The sequence below is a fragment of the Tripterygium wilfordii genome, chromosome 22 (assembly GCF_013401445.1).
Source record: "Tripterygium wilfordii isolate XIE 37 chromosome 22, ASM1340144v1, whole genome shotgun sequence".
Lineage (NCBI taxonomy): Eukaryota > Viridiplantae > Streptophyta > Magnoliopsida > Celastrales > Celastraceae > Tripterygium > Tripterygium wilfordii.
In genome coordinates, this window is record NC_052253.1 from 2,094,435 (window position 1) to 2,115,070 (window position 20,636).

At 36.1% G+C, this 20,636-nt stretch overlaps 4 protein-coding genes and 1 non-coding gene across 5 annotated transcripts; 3 read left to right on the forward strand and 2 right to left on the reverse strand.

Annotated features, from left to right (window-relative positions):
• The first annotated feature begins 1,200 nt into the window (after positions 1-1,200).
• On the forward strand, positions 1,201-7,359 carry LOC119990433 (YTH domain-containing protein ECT1-like). Its single transcript, XM_038836341.1, has 8 exons — positions 1,201-1,505; positions 2,220-2,263; positions 2,389-2,518; positions 3,105-3,181; positions 3,264-3,773; positions 4,732-5,256; positions 5,900-6,112; positions 6,760-7,359. The coding sequence occupies exons 2-8, from the start codon at positions 2,249-2,251 to the stop codon at positions 7,099-7,101; spliced, it is 1,812 nt and encodes a 603-aa protein (XP_038692269.1). The 5' UTR covers positions 1,201-1,505; positions 2,220-2,248; the 3' UTR covers positions 7,102-7,359.
• A 722-nt stretch (positions 7,360-8,081) lies between these two features.
• On the forward strand, positions 8,082-10,340 carry LOC119990328 (probable methyltransferase At1g27930). The gene is made up of 2 exons (XM_038836186.1): positions 8,082-9,164; positions 10,002-10,340. The coding sequence occupies exon 1, from the start codon at positions 8,248-8,250 to the stop codon at positions 9,121-9,123; it is 876 nt and encodes a 291-aa protein (XP_038692114.1). The 5' UTR covers positions 8,082-8,247; the 3' UTR covers positions 9,124-9,164; positions 10,002-10,340.
• Positions 10,341-10,895: 555 nt separating this feature from the next.
• TRNAL-AAG lies at positions 10,896-10,976 on the reverse strand. The gene has a single exon. It is a non-coding gene; the product is annotated as a tRNA-Leu (tRNA).
• Positions 10,977-11,152: 176 nt separating this feature from the next.
• On the forward strand, positions 11,153-11,838 carry LOC119990687. Its single transcript, XM_038836742.1, has one exon. The coding sequence runs from the start codon at positions 11,332-11,334 to the stop codon at positions 11,626-11,628; it is 297 nt and encodes a 98-aa protein (XP_038692670.1). The 5' UTR covers positions 11,153-11,331; the 3' UTR covers positions 11,629-11,838.
• LOC119991041 (chlorophyll a-b binding protein 7, chloroplastic-like) lies at positions 11,704-14,905 on the reverse strand. Its single transcript, XM_038837223.1, has 4 exons — positions 14,872-14,905; positions 14,119-14,358; positions 13,520-14,034; positions 11,704-13,357 (listed from the first exon to the last, which is right to left on the reverse strand). The coding sequence occupies exons 1-4, from the start codon at positions 14,903-14,905 to the stop codon at positions 13,340-13,342; spliced, it is 807 nt and encodes a 268-aa protein (XP_038693151.1). The 3' UTR covers positions 11,704-13,339.
• Between the last annotated feature and the right edge of the window lie 5,731 nt (positions 14,906-20,636).

A 20,636-nucleotide genomic window follows, 5' to 3' on the forward strand; every position in this document is an offset into this window, starting at 1 on the left:
TGACAAAGCCTAAATGGGGGATTATTTGGCTCATGGTATTTGGGGAATTTTGACAGCATTGGACGGTCACCCAAAATTTGTTTGGAATAATGCTTGTCAAACACACATAATTAGTAGTATTTCCAAATTGTCTCGAAAACAAACATTATATATATATATATATATATATATATAATAAGTTTAATAATATGTAAAAATTATTATTTTAATTTTTTAGTGTTGAATATGTCCCTAATTTGTTTGAAATATGGAATAATTTGATAATTGTTTGCTTCTCTTCTATAATAAATTGTATAATATCATTGTATATAATTTGTCACAATATATATAGCATTAGTAAAAATTGAACCAATAGTCACAACATTTTGTAATAACATATATGCTAAAATTTAAAACTAACATATATATGTTAATTCTCAAATTATTTCCCAAACACATCCATATATTATAAATGAAGACTGATGTCCATTATTGATTAAATTTATAATTCCTAATTTTTAATTAATTGAACATGTTAACCATTTATTAATTATTATTTTGTATAGCACAAAAAGAGAATACCAAAAAACTCAATAATAATCTTACGTATATAGGCTCTGTTTCGTGAGGCGATCCTCATAATGGTATTACCTTGCCAAACGACCCAATAAGTTGGGCGAGTACCGCCCGCATAAGCTGACGGTACTGCCCAATAAAAACAAGCTCTCCATTTTTAATATTTTTTGGGCATGAATCCCACATATTCAAGTAATAAAAAAAATAAAAGTATGACTTAATGTTTTTTAAAGTTTTTACATTCGTTATTTTATATTTATATATAAATATTATATACAAATATTATAACACATATTATTTTATTCATTTTAATATATTAATATTATACATATTGTATACAAATATTATAAATATTGTTCACAAAATTAATTAATTCAAAAAATAAAATTATAAATTAGTTATTTGTAATGTTTAGTAAATTAAATTTATCTAAAAATACAAACAAAATACATTTTACACACAACTTAATCGCTAATCATAGTTCACCACTCTATCAAACATCTCACAACTTATTTTATAGTTTTATAGTTTTGATTTAACCTTTTTTTTCACAACTTAAATACAACTTATAGGGGGACGTGGGACTGGAGCGGTGGGACCGAAAACGGTACCAAGAAAAGAAGTGACCTGACGCACAACGTTTGTAACTTGTAAGGCAATTTGTGTATTGTTCATGGCAAGGTGCGTGCCTCTGTCATCACTCCCAAGGCCTTAACGCACTCAACTACTGTTCTTGCTTTCTAATTCCTATCGAGTCTGTAACCTAAATCCTCCCGTCATTCCTCACTTCACTTCTCTCATCTTCTTCGCCTTTTGGTCTCCTTCTATAGTTCTTTTCCTTTCCTTGAACCAATACTTCACCTAAAACCGGTCTACAAATAAACCCAACTCAAATTCTGGGTACGGGATGGAAACGACACATTAAATTCACGATCGAGTGACCGCCACTGGTATGTGAATGGGGGATTCTAGTTTTTCTTTTTGTTCTTCTTTTGGGTTTTTTTTGGAAATACTGTGTTGGAGTTAATTGGACTTGTGAACGGAGATAAAATGGCGTAAGCGTGAACATAAAGGCGATTGATTGTTGATTTTTCTTTACTGGGTTATACCCTTTTTGAAGAACTTGAGACAAACAGGGAAGTGTTTTTATCATTGAAGTTGGGGGGTTTTGGTTGGGCTTAATAGTCAAATTCTATTGGCGAAAATAAGTTGTATGAATGCCATATTATTCAACTTACTATGTTTTTGTGGGTGGTTGTTATTTAATATTTTTTTTATGATCTTGACTATCGTTAGAATATAAAGATGATGATGAAATTCACGTTTACATACTTCTCCACAGCCCATGCTTGTGAATAATGAAACTTGGAATTTGGTATTTTTGATGTGAAATTTAGTAGCTTTGCTCTTTAGAAACAATGTTTTTAGTTATCCAACATTAAATATGCTGTGAAATTGTTGAATTGCACCAAATTTGGGCCGCATAATTCTGGTTTTTTTAATAATTCACAGTTAGTATTGCATACTTGTCATTGGTGCATGCGATACTACACTTGTCCGTGCATTACTTTGTGCATGTTTACATTGGCATTTATCGTAGTTATCAATTAATTGTATTCCCTAAATTCTAGATTGTGCTTAAGTTTTGAACGTTTGCATGCCAGATAGAAGAGACTTATCCACAGAACCAATTATGCTGAATGATCAGGTAATCCGTCCTTCATTTATCATGGTTATTCTGAACATTTGGCATCAGTTGAAGTAATTTTTGTTCTTTGAACAGACTAGGGATGTAGTCATGTAGATGATGAGACTTTATTTCATTCTGTACAGGCTGTTGTTAACACTGGTCCTCCTAGGGATAATGCAACTCAATCAGCATATTTGAGCTCCATCGGGGATCTTAATGTTAACTTTTCTTCTAATGCATATCCAGTTCAATCTCAACCAATTTACCATGGAGGTTAGTTATTAATGTTGTTCTAAAGTTTGTATCGTCTGAAAGTAGTAATGGGTACTTATTGCATTGTAAAATTTAAGATTACGGATGTATTTATGTTCTTGTACATATTTTTAATATATGTTCTTATGTCAATGGTATCACTAGCTGCTACTAATTACCTAGATGATAATAATAATTTGTGTGGTTACATCATTATTAAATTGCAATTTTGCTGAGATGATGGCGGGCGGATCTGCAATGGGTTGCTTTATTATTTCTGTTCTCAATAACATTTAGAAGCCTAATTTACCTTTTGAATTTGTAACTGTATTTCCTCTCAAATTGCCATCTGACAACTTTTTTTGTTAATAAGCTTGGTCCTCGAAGTTTGTTCCTTTTTCCCCCTCTTGTAAATGCATAGGGTTGTGGTGGAATTTTGAATGAAAGAGGCATCTGGCTATGAACTGCAAGTGTTACATTTGCATTGCTTCTCATAAGAGCTGTCTTGTCTAATAGTTGCTTCAAATGAAGGGCAAAAATGAACTTGCCTCTTTTATAAAGGTCATGTTTATTATTTTTGGATGCTTCATTTCTTTTTAATGTCCAGGTTATAATAATTCAACTGTCCAATGGGGTGCATTCCTTCCTCATGGCAATACTGAAGGCCTGGAGAACAGTTCTCATGTATGTGAGCTATTGTATTATTCTCTTTTATTTTTTTGTTTCTCCATTTCTTTGTTCAGGTTAGTAAATACCTTAAATGTAGGGCATTTACAATGAAACTTCGTCTCTTCGATTTCATGGTTACGCGAGCAACCCTCAAATGGTTCAGAGACCATATGCTCCTGTTGCATCACAACAGCCTTTTGTACCTGATTGTGGCCAGTTTTACAATACACATCATTATCCCGTCTCAGATTTGCCTCATCAGCAGCAACTAGTCCCTCCAAACCATCAATATATTTGGCCACCAACTCCTATTTCTCAGTCAGAGCTGTCTGCAAACATCGATATACAAGGGGTCAGTGAGATATTTGTGCCAAGACAAGGGTACCCACCTGAGTTGGGATCTTCTGCTGGAGGAAACGACCTCCCTGTAAACTATGGAAGTTTAAAACTATTGCAACAAGGGTTTGATGAGTTTAGAGTTGGTGGATTGTGGTCAGATCAATCGAAGATCGTGAATAGGAAGAGTTTGTTGCCACAGTTGTCAGCATCAGCACCTTCTCCAAAACCAGTTGGTTCACTAGGGTTCCCTAAAAATAATTTTGACATGGTTAGTTTTCTTCTTATGCACTAATTTTGTAAAACATGTTATGAAAAGCACATCCTCTTCATAGTTGTAAAATCTGGAATGGATGATTGATGATTCTATTTCGTAATCTGAGGAGACATCTTTTCTGTCATGTAATCTAAGTAGTTCTTTTGAGCTCTTCAGCAGAAAATAGGGAGATGGCTTTCATTTATTATTTAAATGCTTCGAATTTCCAAAGTTGCAAACATATTCAAATTTTTGCCTATTGTTTTGTAAAAACTTTAGATGAAAACTTTTTAAATCAGTATGATTTTTCTGATCTTGAATTCTTGATATCCTCCAATGGTTGTAGATTAAGTGGGAGACTGGTTTTCATCATTTTGTTTGCCGTTCACACTGGGACTTAAACAGTAGTAATTACTACCCAAGGGTCGCTGGGGATGAATCCTTCCAGCTGGGGGGACCCAAGTTCAACTCTTGGCTTCAACACCCTGCAACTTATCGGATACTTGGGGAGTGTGGGGCGATCCAAGTATCCAAGGTTTACATGGGCGTTTGGCTCATGGTTCCTCATCATAAAAAAAGTTAGTAATTATTAAGTGAGTTTTTTTTTTCTGCAATCTACTATGGGACATTTAATGCCACATCTATACGACTATACCTGCTATATATACTCAACAATGGCACAACTCAGTGTCTTGTTTATCAGCTTTTGCAGCCTTTTGAAATTGAGTGTTTATTACTATATCCTCAGCTGAGATAGGTAGGAACCACCATGAGAATCATTTAAGGGTACATTACTTTAATGATTCACATTATGTGCCTGATTATCAGTGTCATTACTATGCTAGATATTAATCAGTTTTGGATTTGATTTTAAGTTGGATGGAAAAGATTACTTCTTATCATTGACTATTATTGTACAAACTAACAATCAAACATTTTTTTGAGTGCAAACTAATGATCAAGCATTGTGCAGGCTTCTCAACAAAAAGAATCATTGTACGGTTTTGGATCTCATTCAAGCTCTAGCTATAATGGCAACCATCATAATCAATCTGGTAAGGGCTCCAGCTATGGAATTGTGTCCACTCACAGCTTGGGAAGGACCAAGCACAACTGGCCCACATTGGATGAAGCAAGACTAGGCGAGAGGTGTAGTGACTTCTCATGCGGTTGTAGTATATCACTTGATACGCTTAGTGAGCGAAATAGAGGACCAAGGGCATTTAAGCCAAGAAGTCAGACAGCAGGAAATGGAACTATGATTGACAATTTCAAGAATGACACGTTTGCTGACATGTATAGTGAGTGTTATAAGACTTTTGCAACAGACTATAAGGAGGCAAAGTTCTTTGTCATCAAATCTTACAGTGAAGACAATGTTCACAAGAGCATAAAGTATGGTGTTTGGGCAAGCACCCCAAATGGCAACAAGAAGCTTGATACAGCTTATCATGAAGCAAAGGAGAAAGAGACATGCCCAATATTTTTGTTGTTTTCGGTAATTTTCTTAGACTAGAAATACAATGTGGAAGTTGGTATCGAAGAATTAACTTGGCACAAGTTCAGTTACCATCTAAAAGCGTTGATAGTAGTTAAAATATGGTCATTTTCGGATTTAATTTATAAAAAAATCTTTCTGAACCATGTGAAGGTTGAAATCTTTCTTTGTTGCTGTCTTGTTGTCATTTGGGTAGTGCTAATGACCATGACCTTTAATTTAATATTTTTGTGTCTTCTGTTTCTTATTGAATAAGGGAGGCATCCACTTGGAGCTTTGTTTTATAAATTCTTTTGTCTGCTCAAAAACATAAATTGCATGTGTGTGTGTGTTAAGATGCGTATATGTTTTCATTTTTTTCCCTATCAGCAGTGGATGTATGTGCTTGCTTATTTCTTACCATTTCTGAATTAAAAGTATAATTTCCTGAAATATAATTGTATTGTTGTTCAGTTGTTGTTTTATTTCTTCATTTCTTTAGCCTTATGGCCAACTAGTATGCTGAACAGATCAAATGTTTGCTCATTGTTCTGTATTTTCCTTCATTGATCATACCTTGGTTTAACTTGTTTCCATATACTTAGACTATCACAAGAACATTGAATTGTTGATCACGATATTTTCACCTTACAATTGTATGCAGGTGAATGCAAGTGCCCAATTCTGTGGAGTGGCTGAGATGGTTGGACCAGTTGACTTTGACAAGAGCGTTGATTATTGGCAGCAGGACAAGTGGTCTGGACAGTTCCCTGTCAAGTGGCACATTATTAAAGATGTCCCTAACAGCCAGTTCCGTCACATTATTCTTGAAAACAATGATAACAAGCCAGTCACTAATAGTAGAGATATTCAAGAGGTAAAAGCTTATTATGGTTTTGCATGTTTCCCTGTTTTGGGACGAATGATGATTGAAATGTTGATGTGCTGGTGAATTTGTGCTTTTTGGTTGTCACAGGATCATCGATTTCTCGAATTTAAATACTGTGATCCTATAATAAAGCTAGAATTGGCCTCATATACATCATTTCGAGAGTTTTATATTTTTGTTGTAAGGTAAGCTTTGGGGGAAGGACTTGAACCAGTGACTTAAGTCATGGGTTGAGGTGCCATGGCCACTAAGCCATATAGGCTCGTCTTTGAGAGTTTTTAATTGACTTTTAGTGAACAACCAAACAAACAAGTGGATTTGAATGATCTTTTGATGGGTTACTTATAAAGTAAAGATCGTAACGGTGTAAATTGTAAATCTAGGGCAATGATAGACCATGTGTGCATCGTAATAATTATGTTCATCCTTCGCAGCCAAACAGGAAGTGGTTCAAGAGCTGTGTTACTTTTAAATGGGTAGATGCTGCACATGCTTTATTGATTGATCTGAATTTACTGCATGAAGAATTTATCTGAGATTTTTTTTGACATTGAATGGCGCGGTTTTGAACTTTGTTGCATGTCATCCGAAGTGATCACATTTCATGTTGTTTTATACTTCCTTGAATGATGCAGGTGGGATTGAAACAGGGAATCCAGATGTTGGATATATTTAAGAACTACGAAACTAGCTCATCAATCCTAGACGATTTCCAGTTTTACGAAGAGCGGCAAAGAGCAACGCGGGAAAGGAAGTCCAAACAACAAGAAGCGATTCCCGTGGCCTGTAATGTCGCTGAAATTAGCGAGAAACTAAACTTAAACTCCACTTCACTTTCAGATGACTTAGTGAAGAGAATGTCAAAGAGTTTTGCTCAAGCCTTGTTGTTGAACGACCGAGAGACGAGGAATACAGAGTTCCAAGGGGTTGTTTCTTTCACAGGATCTTCCTGTGGCGGCCGAGGAAGTCAATCCTAAGAAAGATGAAGCTGACACACCATCGTCATGGTGACAAAGTAAGTATATTACAAAGTTCTTTGGATGGGGAATCTTGAACCATAAGACCCACCTATCAACACTCCATTTGTTTGTTTATTGTGAGGTTCCTTTTGTTGTTTTGGTTATTTTGATTGTTGGCATGCAAATCATTTTTGGATTAATGAGCCTGAAACATATACATATATGTAAAGCTCAATATATATGTTTGATAATGAATGTTCTTTGTCATGGTGATCATTTAACTGCTGAGTAGTTGAAATGTTTGGTTGATCTGATTATTTTAATTGGAATATCAGATTAGCAAAAGCAAACATGGTTTATGATTGCTGGTTATCTGGAAAAAGTGGCCCGGGCTGGTCCGTCTGTCTTACTCCGCGGGCCAGCTCGGGATGTTAGAAACATGGTGCCCGGCCTGCGAAATGGCCCTAGGGCCAGGCCAGGTGGGCCTCGTGGCCCAACAAATATTATTATATATTTATAATATTTATTAAAAATAGTAGAGAGGGACTCCAGAGTGTTTTTTTATTGAAGTGCTAAAGTAGGCACTTGCAATGGTAAAGTGTTATTGAGTCAATAAAGATGTTTTTTTATTGATGTGGTTGTATTGTAAAATATGTTTTGCTTATGTGGCTGTATTGGGATAAGTGTTTTGTTGATGTGGATGTATTAGTATTGGATGTTTTGGTGTAATTTTGTTGTGGATAATATAGAGGAATAGAATGTTGTTAGCCTCCATGTTGGGTGGGAAGAGAAATTGTATAGAAATTTTTGTTTTGTTGATGTGGTTGTATTGAAAAATGTGTTTTACTGATGTGATTGTATTAGAATACGTGTTAGAGGTGGGATCGGGTCAACGTTTTTGTTGGCCCAACAAATACTAAACCATTGCAGTTGCCCTAAGCAGAAATGCAAAGAAAATGACGATGAATGGCAAATATTATAAATAACCAACTTCCAATCATAACTCTCCAGCTGTCCAAACAGCATTGATCTCCTTAGACAACGTGGGAACGTTCCACCCATTTTAAATTTCATACTCTCTCTGTCACCATACATGAACATACACAAAACAGAACTTGAGAATAAGAAATCTTGAGAGAGAGAATATCTTCAGTGCAAGAGAGAATGAAAAGAGAGGACCTAAAGACTCGTCTATTCCATCCGGAGAGGAAATGGTTCCTCGCCGCAGCTATCACCGGCTTGCTCGTTGGCGCGGTGCTCATTTCCGGCTCCATCCGCGACACAGACAACCCTCTCTTCTGCTCTCTCGCCAGCTACAAGACTCGCGCCGCCTCTAGCTACGATCCTACGCCGATCCAGCTCAAAGCCATCGTCCACTACGCCACCTCACGCACTGTGCCGCAACAGAACCTCGCCGAGATCTCGATTTCCTTAGAGGTCCTCAAGTCCAAAGCTCCTTGCAACTTCCTTGTATTTGGGCTGGGCCATGACTCCCTCATGTGGGAATCGTTGAATCCACGTGGCAAGACGCTATTCCTGGAAGAGGATCCAACTTGGGTGCAGACCGTCCTCAAGGGCGCCCCGTTTCTTCGGGCCCATCACGTCCCGTACCGGACTCACCTCTCCGAAGCCGACGACCTCCGCAACACGTATCGATCCGAGCCCAACTGTTCTCCGAATAAGGCTTATTTGCGAGGCAACGAAAAGTGCAAGTTAGCGTTGACCGGCATGCCTGACGAGGTGTACGACACGGAGTGGGATCTGATAATGATCGACGCGCCTAGAGGTTACTTTGCGGAGGCGCCGGGGCGGATGGGAGCGATATTCTCGGCGGCGGTGATGGCGAGGCACAGGAAGGGATCTGGTGTGACGCATGTGTTCCTCCACGATATGGATCGGAGGGTGGAGAAGATGTTTGCGGAGGAGTTCCTGTGTAGGAAGTACCGGGTTAACTATGCAGGCAGGCTTTGGCACTTTGAAATACCGTCTGCCGCTAACGTGAGCCGCGGTGTTGAGGATAACAGTGTTAGGTTTTGCTAGATTGCACTGCCGTCCCGAGTATGATGTACACGGCCTCCAAGGTAAATTATTCTCTTGGTTTTGATCTTTTGGAGCTTTTGAATTTTGATAATGGATCAGGATGGCATGTTTTTTGACTTTTTATTTTATAATTATATGTTTCAAATTTAATATGAAAAAGACATGATATCCTGCTAAACCTTCCATCTCTTTTCCCGAGTGGGAATTCAATTTTCTCCGTCTTTTTTACGAGTGAAATTTCAATTTTTGTTTCGAACAAAAGGTGCATGGCTGAATTGGTTAGATAGAATACTAAGCATTAATAATTTGAAAAAAATTGTTAGACGGAATACTATTCACTAATAATTTAAAATTTTTCTCCAAAACTGGGGTACAAGGGGAGTTTTTTTTTTTTTGAAATATCGTTAAAAAAATATTTTTTATTAGAATCAAATTTTGAACACACATATCTAACCCAATTAATTATCATTCGAGTACTAGAATAATTTATGATCATGTGATTTGTTGCCTTCAAAAATTGTTTGCTAAACTGGCACCAAATCTGGGTGTGAATTATTTTGAGATTTTTTTTCTTTTTTTGGAAGTTTTAAGATATTCGCTACGAGACAATATCCGACACGTTGAAGATTTTAAATTTTTTTAGCAATTTCAAAAGAATAATGTGAGGAATTTTAGTAATAACCATCCCTTCATTGGAGATGTTTCTGAGATGGTTGTTATCAGGATATTTATTATTTTTTATTTGAAAATGGTGGGTAGTCTTTCACATGATGGGACAGTGTCTTGCTAACGTGCGCGGTAATAATTTTTAAAATGGGGTGGGAGATCCTTATTAATTAATTAATAATTAAAACTTTGTACTGTTGTTATGTGGACAGGTGTATTGATCCGATTGTGAGCAAATTTGATATTGACAGTGCATGGGTCCAATTGGGAAAGTCGCCTGTTTCCTCTGACAAAAATGCCCCCAACTAAGGAGGAATCCTTGATGACATCGCCACCTGTTGAGGAAGGCAATATGTTCTCTTTTTTCAGTCAATCTATAGGTGAACTTTCTCTTTTTTTTTTTTTTTTTTTTTTTGTTGATTATATATTTATAATTTGGATGAACTGAGGTTAGGGGTGACGAAATTCTATCCGGTTTGGATAATCGAGTTTGTTCGATCCGGATTAAATCATGTCTAATTTTTGTTCCAATCCTAACTAGGATTAGATTATTCTTAGGTTTAGTTGTTTGTATTTAAATTAATCCGGTTTTGGAGCTTAACTGTTAAAATTCAAACCATTGAAAGAAAAGGTTCATATTTCCCAACCAGACTTCCATTCTCCTCTAATCGCGCCTGTGAATAGGCAATTCAAAAAACTTTTTAAAGTATTGAGGAAATTATTTTGTACTCTCTGATGGTGTGGCCTTTGCAGTGCCAGATAATATTGTCCTTGATATTGCGTAAGCCCGAAAAGTCCATAACTACTACGTGCTAAAAGCCCAAATATTTTCGCTACTGTGGAGCTTTTAGGCCTAAAAAATCTGATCCAAGAAGCATCTAAAACCCAAAACAATGAACTCAACACAAGCCCAAAAATTTTTTCTCACTTCTGTGAAGCTTTTAGGCCTAAAAAATCTGATCTAAGAAGCATCTAGAGCCCAAAACAATGAACCCAACACAAGCCCAAAAAAATCAATGAACCCAACACAAGCCCTAAAAAATCTGATCTAAGAAGCATCTAGAGCCCAAAACAATGAACCCAACACAAGCCCAAAAAAATTAGAATGTTGAGAGTGGGATTTGAACCCACGCCCTTTCGGACCAGAACCTTAATCTGGCGCCTTAGACCAACTCGACCATCTCAACATTGATGGAACAAATTTTCATAACAAATTACTTGTTATATAAAAACCGCTGAATAAACCCATAAACAAAAATCTAAAGAAATCGTGTACGTCGGTCAAGCAGGAACCAGTCAAACCAAGCAAAGCAACGAGCGACGCCCACCAGCAACCACTCATCGCTAAACTCCAAAAAAACCATCAAAGCGAAGCCTCCACCAAACACTCTTCCAGTCTACGTGTTCAACGCCATCGCCACTTTATTTAACTCCAATTTCTAGATACCAAAAAGAAAAGAATCAATACCAATAAAACCGCGAAAAAGATCTCGCTCCATCTTCTCTTTAGCCTTCTCTTCTATCACTGATCTGTGAACGATAATGGGTGGACCGATCGTGTTGACTCAGTTAGCCACGGGTTTGAGCGTGCTTGCCGGGGCGGCGCTCGTGAAATCGGTCATGGACCAGAAGCCCATGGCTGGCCAGTTCCCTCGGTGCCCTAGTTGTAATGGCACGGGTCGGGTTACGTGCCTGTGTAATCGCTGGTCTGACGGAGATGCCGGTTGCCGGACCTGTGCCGGGTCGGGTCGTATGGCGTGCAACAGCTGTGGTGGGTCCGGGACTGGTCGACCTCTCCCTGTTCAGCTCTCTGTACGGCCACCGAACCGCCCGTCTTGACTGAATTGAACCGGTTTTTGCTGCCGGGGAAGTTCATATGGGTACCATTCCTCTCATACTTTTAATTTTTTTTTATTTTTAGAAAATTCAAATATGTACTGTAATTAGAAAGTGAGGGAGATGGAAGATTACAGGATTGTAATCTAAAATTTCTATGTAACTATTTGATACTCATTGAGAATTCTTATAAAATTTTCTTGAGTTTATGGTTATGATATACCTCATTCTTCATGTTCTGTATTCTGTATTGTACTGGATCAAATTCAATTGTTTTCCTTAGCTAATGGTACTTTGAATTGCGTTTGTGATTTTTTTTTTTGTTGTTGTGATGAATTATCATTTGAGTTGTATATTGAATGCCAGAGAAAGAACTAATCTAGTAGGTTCTTTATTTACTGTTAAGCAAATCTTTCCGATGAATTGTTAGGTAAAATAACCGTAATCTGCAGTAGTGTTTAGACTTCCGGATACTATTGTTCGAAGAAGAATTTCTTGACACAATTTGAGAACTTGCATCACAAATTTGAGGGCGTAAATGTTAAAAGCTTTTGCTAACCCAATAGTTAGGATTCAACTTGTTTAGGTTCTCTCTTCTGCTTTGCTGTATAATAAGCCATGAAGACTCAAGCACCAGAGTAACCTTGTTGAGTATTTACTTTTAAGCCTATGACAACAAATCAACAATATCATTGTTTATAACCTCTGGATCTATTGATATGTTTTCTCAACCAAGGCCAAACCTATTAGTTAAAACAGGCCATGTGTACTTGAGCTTCTGCATATGGTTCTAAAATGTTGGTAACTAGAGCCGTATGCAGCCAGCCTAGTTCTGTTTTGAGTTGGAAGATGTTGATGGAGAATGAATTCATAGCCAATACGCGAAGGTGACCTAGCCTTTCTAAATTCAGGGATTTCAACTTCTTACCTGTGAAGTCATTGAGAAATAATTTCACTGTACTCTTGGTTCAAAAATAAACGGAGTAAATTCTAATCTGTTTATAGTTTAAAGTTGATAATGCATGTCTGATGCTAGCTGAAAACAAGTTGATAGACTCTGACAGCTGTATAGCAAACATACATTTTGTTGGACTACTGTAATCTTGGTTGCCATGGTGTGTTTTTGTCATTGATTATTGTTTATGAACTTCTGATGGCCAAATTATTTGCAAATTGGTGTTGCCCTTTCTCAGTTCTCGCTGTAGTTTGCTCTACATGAACTAAATTTATCATGTATGTCTCTTTATCCTTGAACTGCTACCAGTGGCTCGCTGATTGAATTCACGATGCTCATGTTACAGGGAAGCACTCTTCTCACTCTTACAATTTAGGATTTAACTTGTTCTAATTTTGGTCTAAACTTGTTCTAAATAAGTTTTGTAATATCGATAAGTTCTGTTTTCCTGAATATTGAAAATTGCTGGTTTTCTATTATTGTTACTGATTTCACTTTTTCTGGGTGTTTCTGAAAATTCGATATGCAAATGCTTTTGAGAACAATTGTTTCTACTAATCATATTGTGCATGCTTACTTAGCATCTAAAGTTAAATAAGAGGTATATGTACATTGCATGAACATTCCATAACAGACACAAACAGGGGCATTGGAAGTTCTATCGATACAAAGGCCCTTTCTGAGGACACGCATCTTCCAAGCTCCTCTCTTGGTAAATTTCTTCATCAATGCCCACCCTACTCTTATTGCCTTCTCTTCTTACTTGGGAGTGAAAGCCTAAAATGGACCACAGAGTAATTAGCACAAGTAAGTAAACAACTAATAGACTGAGTTTTTACTGAGTAGTTTGAGGCTTTGTTCATTATGTGGTTGAGATCTATAATGTTATTGTCCAACCATAACCAAAACATGCAGGAGTCTGGGAGTGGTGTTACTCACTGCAAAAACGGTGGCGTGACCTGGATCAGCAAGGTGAGCAAAGAGGTTGTCAATAGGTCCAGTGCCAGTGTAGATGTGTTGGAACCAAGCACCCATCACAGCCAACATGGCCAATCTCCCATTCTTGATCTCCTTTGTCCTCAACTCCTTCAGTTTCTCAGGAGATCCACTTCCCCATCCAAGTGGGTCAAACCATAACCCCCCTGGGTACCCAACATCAGTCCCAGTAAGTTTGTTACTGGGGAAGATTGGGTCAGTGTTGACGCACCCTGGTTTGATAATGTCAGCCCACCTTCTTCCCTCTGCCCACCCAATGAAGATCAGCTCAACAGTGAAGAGAGTGGTGGTGTCAGTGAAGTACTCTTCTTCTCCAGCTGTGTACCATGAAGGTGCGTTTAGGATGCCAATCTTTGTTAGGAATTCTAGAATGAAAATCCCAGCAGCACCCAACATTGCCCATCTGCAGTGCACAAGTTCTGCTTGAACGTTCCATCTTATGCTGTCAGGATCAGATCCTATCAAAGACACATTAAGAAATGAATCTCATTTAACTCCTGTTTAGTTTGTGACAGGTGATGCTTCAGGTTATCATGGCTTACCAAGTCCAAGAGGATCAAAACCAAAGTCCCCTGGAAGACTGCCATCAAGCCATGGAGGTGGAGTGCTGCCCGGGAACCAGAGAGGCCTATCAAGGTCCGCTGCTGCACATACAGCAACCGATGATCTCGCAACGGGTGATGTGTATTTCTTCACTGATCTCAGTTTCTTTCCACTAAGGAATGCAGTCTTTGTTGCCCCAACAATGGATCCACTCTTCTGGTAGCTGCAATATCGACTTCCAAAGGGTTAGTAACTTAATACTGGGCTACACTATACATAGGCATAGCTTATGAAAAAGTAAAACTACATATATGAGAAAGAAAGAAACTTGCCCGGGAGAAGAGACAGCAACAGCTGCCATGGCAGAAGAAGCACAAACAGATTTTTTTTTTTTTTTGTTTCTTTGGTAAGGGGAAAGGAGAAGCAGCAAAATCAGTTAATGTAATGGAGGGAAGAGGGGCTTTATGTTGAAGGGGATAGGAGGGTGATTGTGTAATCAGCTAATTGGCTGCCATTTGGCATTTAGAATCTCATGTGGAGTTCCTCCACCCCCAGTTGTTTTGCTTGTCTGGAAAAATCATAAATTGGTGGCTCACATCTAACACCCTGCGTACTTACAATGATTATATCATAAAAATAGCAGCTTCTTCTGTGGACTCTTATGTAACTGTAATTTCTTGAAGTTAATCTTTCTTTAGGACTCGATGGCCTCGGAACGAATCGAGAATAGGGGTTTTTAACTTTCTACTTACCTTCTTTTTCGGGCAGAAGGAAAAGCAGAACCATTCCAGATCAAGACAATGATCTACCAATATTAGAGGGTTGATGGGCTTTTAGCTCAACAAATAAAAATTGGGCTTATTCACCACGTAGACCGTTAGCCCATCATTACGGGCTTTATATTTTTTGCCCCTTGGGGGCAAGTACGGGCTGAGGATTTGAATACCATAACCTCTTAGTCATTGGGCTGGCCTTTCAAAAGTAGAAAAAATTTGGGCCTTTTCAGCCGACAAATGGATGAACAAGGCCCAATAATATAACATATAGAAAGCAGAATTGAGTAATGGACCCAAGAGGATCAAGAACTCCGAAACTCAAACCTCATCCATCCATCGAAATCTTGTAAAATACTCGGTAGGATTTATTTGGTCCACTATAAAAAGGATAATGCTAGAGACCCCCAAAATTTGATCCCTAAAAGTCCCTCAAATCTATGTGGCATTAAAATAACCATTGATTAAAAACACACATGTAGGGCCCACTTCACATCCAACACTCCATATTAAATGGGGGTATTTTGGGGGTCACTTTTTTGGGGTCTTAAGCATTATCCCTCTAAAAACAAGCAAAATATACAGAAACAAGGAACAAAAGAACCAACAGTCTTCGGATTCTAGTGTTTTTTTATCTCAGCTATCCCAAACATTGAGATGGACGCATACGAATTTATATAGATCATGTGGGTCATGAAAGGTTTACAATTTCACATGGATCATATCTAGCCATCTCAATATCTGAAATAGTTGTGACAAAAAAAATATTGAGATCTTTAGTATTTTGGTAGAATGGAAAATATTTTAATTTGAAAACCAAATATTCTAATATCCCTAGATGCCACAAACCCTGTCCTTTATCTTGCTTTCTGAGCCGAAATCATCAGAGATTTATTAAAACTAAGGTCCTCAGCCACACACACATAGGTGGCTTTATCTACCGACTTGCCTTCACAGCCCCACAGTTGAAAGTAGTTGGATTGGATTGGGCTTGGAATCTCATGATTTGTCAACCCCACATTCAACTTCACCATATAAACACACAGAACCCGACCATTATCGCAGACAAGAAAACCACAAAATGATATATATGTGTGTATATATTTATGTGTATAGGGTCCAATAACCATATATAATTTTTGAGTTTGGTGGAACTACACATGCCTCCCATTTTTGTTAGCCTTTCATATAGGATTTACACTCAAAATCAAAATCTAGGATATTTTGTAAGGGAGCAAATGATGGTTAACTATTCACCATAATATATATAAATCAAAACTAATAATTTGGGGTTTAATGTCGAATCAGAATATATATATATATATATATATATATAGACTCTATTTTATTTTTTTTACAGGCAAACATGTACCTCAATAGTAGAGTTGTAGGAGTGTAATCTAAAGATTTCATATTCAATTTATGAAAATTGTCTCTTCACATATTATGTGTGGGTAAAGTCTGTGTACATTCTATTTGTTGCTATCCTCTCTCACCATGAGAACGTTATGCACAAGTGTGTTGTTTATCTAACTTTTGACTGCTGAGTTGAGGAGTCAACACTAGTAATTGAGCAACTTTGGCTTGTGTGGGTTGGTTTGTGACAGTACTTAATAATGTTTCCCATAATTTTCTATACATATATTTAGTGTACCTTTTTTTATATAAAAAATCTAATAAAATCAGTTTGTCCATAAAATTTTAAAAAAAAGGTACACGAAATATATGTATAGAATTCTCGAATTACTAAATAATTTGAACAAAATAGGAGATTTTATATGGATTAGGCAAAGGATTCTCCTAGGTATACCAACTCTTTTAAATAGAGACAACATATTCAGTGACTAATAATCAACACCAAATTCACCGTAAAATTGGATGATATTGATAAAACACCGACCAAACATCATAATTTTGTTTTTATTACGTGTAAATGACACATCATTTTCTTTGCTAAACCAAACTAATCAACCTCTCTTTTATATATATGTGTGTGTGTGTTGGGTCAAAGTCAGCCAATAAGAATGTAATTATTGTTGCCATTGCTATTTAGGTATCATTTGGTCCAACTATCGTAAAATAGGGTATAAGTGGTAAGTATTTATAAGTTAGTTTTAAAAAATTTGTTTTTAAGGTATTTAAGTTTTTAGTATATATTTAATAAATATTCGAGATATAAGCTAGCTTATGAGATATTAATAGTAGGGGTGTATGATAGAAAAATTCACTCGAGCTTGTAAGGTACCCTAAACTAAAATCGAATTTCTATATCAAAAGAATATATGGATTAGTAAGGTAGATGAAATGTTGCTATCCATAATGAGGTCCTAATAGCTTAATTAGTTGTTATTTATCGAAATTTGTTTATTAAAGGGCAAGTACTAAAAAGGGCCATATAATACCAATGTAGAGTTGTTGCCCTTTCAATTATAGTATTATTTCCAAGGCTTATATTTATATATATAATTAATAATGGTTATATTTACAAACGTGACATTTAATTTAATTTAATTTTTTTTACTTGGAAGTTTTAGGTTAAAAGTATATGTGATTTTCACAAAAATGAAATAATTGGAAGTTTTAACATAAATCAAAACTAATAATTTGGGGTTTAATGTTGAATAAGAATATATATATATATATATATGTAGACTCTTTTTTTTTTTTACAGGCAAACATGTAGCTCAATAATAGAGTTGCAGGAGTATAATCTAGAGGTTACATATTCAATTTACGAAAATTATTTCTCCACATATTATGTGTGGGTAAAGTTTGTGTATATTCTACTTGTCCCCTCTCACTACGAGAACGTTGTTTATCTAACCTTTTACTGCTTAGTTGAGGAGTCAACTTTGGCTTGTGTGGGTTGGTTTGTGACAGTACTGGAATATTTTATTGTTATAATTACTGGAAACAACTTCTATAAAAGTAAAAAATTATTGTGTCCAAGTTTTCTTCCTCATGAGTTGGACCCAACATCTATCATATTGTTTATGAAAGTACTAAAGAATTAACCAAATGGTTAATAATAGGCTCAATTACTGTAACTTTCTGTGCACTCATGGACAACATAATGAAAAATATATAATTAATATTTTCCCATAATTTTCTATACATATATTTAGTGTACTTTTTTTTTTATAAAAAATCTAATAAAATCAATTTGTTCATAAAATAAAATTAAAAAAATATATGTATAGAATTCTCAAATTACTAATTAATTTGAACAAATTATGAGATTTTCTATGGATTAGGCAATGGATTCTCCTAGGTGTGCCAACTCTTTGAAATAGAGACAACATATATTCAGTGACTAATAATCAACACCAAATTCACCATAAAATTGGATGTTATGACAAAAAAAACACCGACCAAACATCATAATTTTGTTTTTATTACGTGTAAATGACGCATCATTTGCTTTGCTAAACCAAACCAATCAACCTCTTATATATATGTATGTATGTATGTTGGGTCAAAGTCAGCCAATAAGAATTGTAATTATTGTTGTCATTGTTATTTAGGTATCATTCGGTCCAACCACGTAAAATAGAGTATAAGTGGTAAGTATTTATAAGTTAGTTTTAAAAAATTTGTTTGTAAGGTATTTAAGTTTTTAGTATGTATTTAATAAAAAAAACTAAAATACAGCTGAATATACAAACATCTGTAGCTTACGATATGAGACAGACAAATTATTCGGCATATAAGCTAGCTTATGAGCTATTAATAGTAGGAGCATATGATAAAAAAATTCACTCGAGCTTGTAAGGTACCCTAAACTAAAATCGAATTTCTCCATCAAAATAATAAATGGATTAGTAGGGTAGATGAAATGTTGCTATCCATAATGAGGTCCTAGTCGCTTAGTTGTTATTTATCCAAATTTGTTTATTATGGGACAAGTACTAAAAAGGGCCATATAATACCAATGTAGAGTTGTTGCCCTTTGAATTATATTATTATATTATTATTTCCAAGGCTCATATTTATATATATAATTAATAATGGTTATATTTATAAACGTGACATTTAATTTAACTTTAATTTTTTTTTTACTTGGAAGTTTTAGGTTAAAAGTATATGTGCTTTTCACAAATGACGTGGTTTTAATTCATTTCTATAAGCTATTAACTTCCTAAGAATGATGACATTGAGGGATTGAGGTAAGCTGCTCTTGTAAACAAAAAATGATCAGTCCCTCCTCTTCCTAACTTTTTTTATATTAATAATTTTCAAAAAAATAAAATTAATTAAAAAATGCATGCATGAAAATTTTGAGTGGTTCTAAGCCAGATTGTACGATGATTCTCTAACTAAATGAAAGAAAATAAAAAAGGATTTGGTACTCTTTATTCTATCCAATCTAGTTCACAAAATACAAGAGGTGGATAAGAGATTTACGTAAAAACTTTCAATACCACAAACATCCTTCTTTTGTGATAATTCACATCGGGGGCCTACGTACTAAATATTTTTTTCATAAATTTGTCTTTTTCTTTTCTTTCATAATTATATCCTAGTGTCCAATAATTAATGAATGAATAATGTTCAAGACCCTCAAAATATGACCCTCCATTTTATCTACGAGATTAATGTAAAGTATTGGATGTAATCAGAAATAACAATTTGGATTTACTGAAAATGATATCAATTTATTGATAAATAAGGACCCATTTGATGAATAAAAGATCACACTACCTTAAGAAAACATGTGAAATGACCATAATAACCTTGGTTTCGGTGGAAGTAAGTTCAGTTACCACTTACCACAGACGTAAAGGAGAAGGATACCTTGTCTTAGGACAAGGAGGCAAAAAAAAAAGCAACTCCCCACCTGTTTTTACTTATTTTGCTTGCACGGCCATGCAGTGGAGTGAAATACCACTAAAACCAATTATGTAGTTATCCCTTCAATGGGAAGTCTTAGTGGGGGGCGTTTCTGTCATTTCAAACGATAAATGTTGGAAGGGGGTCTTTCATCCTTCGGTTGACTTAGGCAGAGACCCAAAAGCGAATGAAGAAGATTCAGAATATATAGGAGTGACGAAGACCAGTCAGCATGATTTATTGGAAAAATATATAGTCACATTTGGAGGGATCAATTTGACAAAATCCCTTTGGACTTGTATTACTTCGCTGGACCAAAAATAGTTTAAACATAACGAAATCATCTTTATTTGGATTTCGAACATATAATTTATGTCTAAATTTAAATTAATCCGAGTCGGATAAATTCAGTCATTCGAACCGGACAAAATTTTGTCATCCCTTGAGTGTTGAGACTTGTTGTTGCGCCATCTAATCTGTTTTGCTCCAAATTTAGATTACATGGTATGTAAGTGATATGCCTAACAAGACCAAAGATAGCTCCGTGCCTGCTCCACGTGGCTGAATGTAAGAAGAGACGTGCACCACTGGAGGCTCCACTCCAGCGGCTGCTTGAAATGCACTCCAAATCAAGAAGAAGAAAAAAAAAGGCCCGTGAAAATCAAATCAAATCAATTTAACCAAATATTTAAGTAAAGTTGGGTACGCATGGTTACGGTTTAGATTAGAACTAGATATATCATAGATGGCCTACCTGTAGTGACAGAGAGGGAGAATGTGTGTTTTGGTTTTGGTTTTGATTTTGGCCCGGTAACTCATGATATATTGGGTGCGTTTGGATGAGCGGGGCCTCAAGCGTTTCCAACTTATTGCTAGAGGCCAAATTGGCGCTAAACGGGCGACCATTGGCCTCT

Coding starts and splice junctions, on each gene's coding strand:
- LOC119990433 (XM_038836341.1), top strand. Junction 3,182..3,263: donor GCCTGGAGAACAGTTCTCAT/GTATGTGAGCTA, acceptor CCTTAAATGTAG/GGCATTTACAATGAAACTTC. Junction 3,774..4,731: donor CTAAAAATAATTTTGACATG/GTTAGTTTTCTT, acceptor AGCATTGTGCAG/GCTTCTCAACAAAAAGAATC.
- LOC119990328 (XM_038836186.1), top strand. CDS start 8,248: ATGAAAAGAGAGGACCTAAAGACTCGTCTATTCCATCCGGAGAGGAAA.
- LOC119990687 (XM_038836742.1), top strand. CDS start 11,332: ATGGGTGGACCGATCGTGTTGACTCAGTTAGCCACGGGTTTGAGCGTG.
- LOC119991041 (XM_038837223.1), bottom strand. CDS start 14,905: ATGGTTCTGCTTTTCCTTCTGCCCGAAAAAGAAG. Junction 14,359..14,871: donor CCTTCTGCCCGAAAAAGAAG/GTAAGTAGAAAG, acceptor ACTAACCCTTTG/GAAGTCGATATTGCAGCTAC. Junction 14,035..14,118: donor TTTTGATCCTCTTGGACTTG/GTAAGCCATGAT, acceptor TGTCTTTGATAG/GATCTGATCCTGACAGCATA.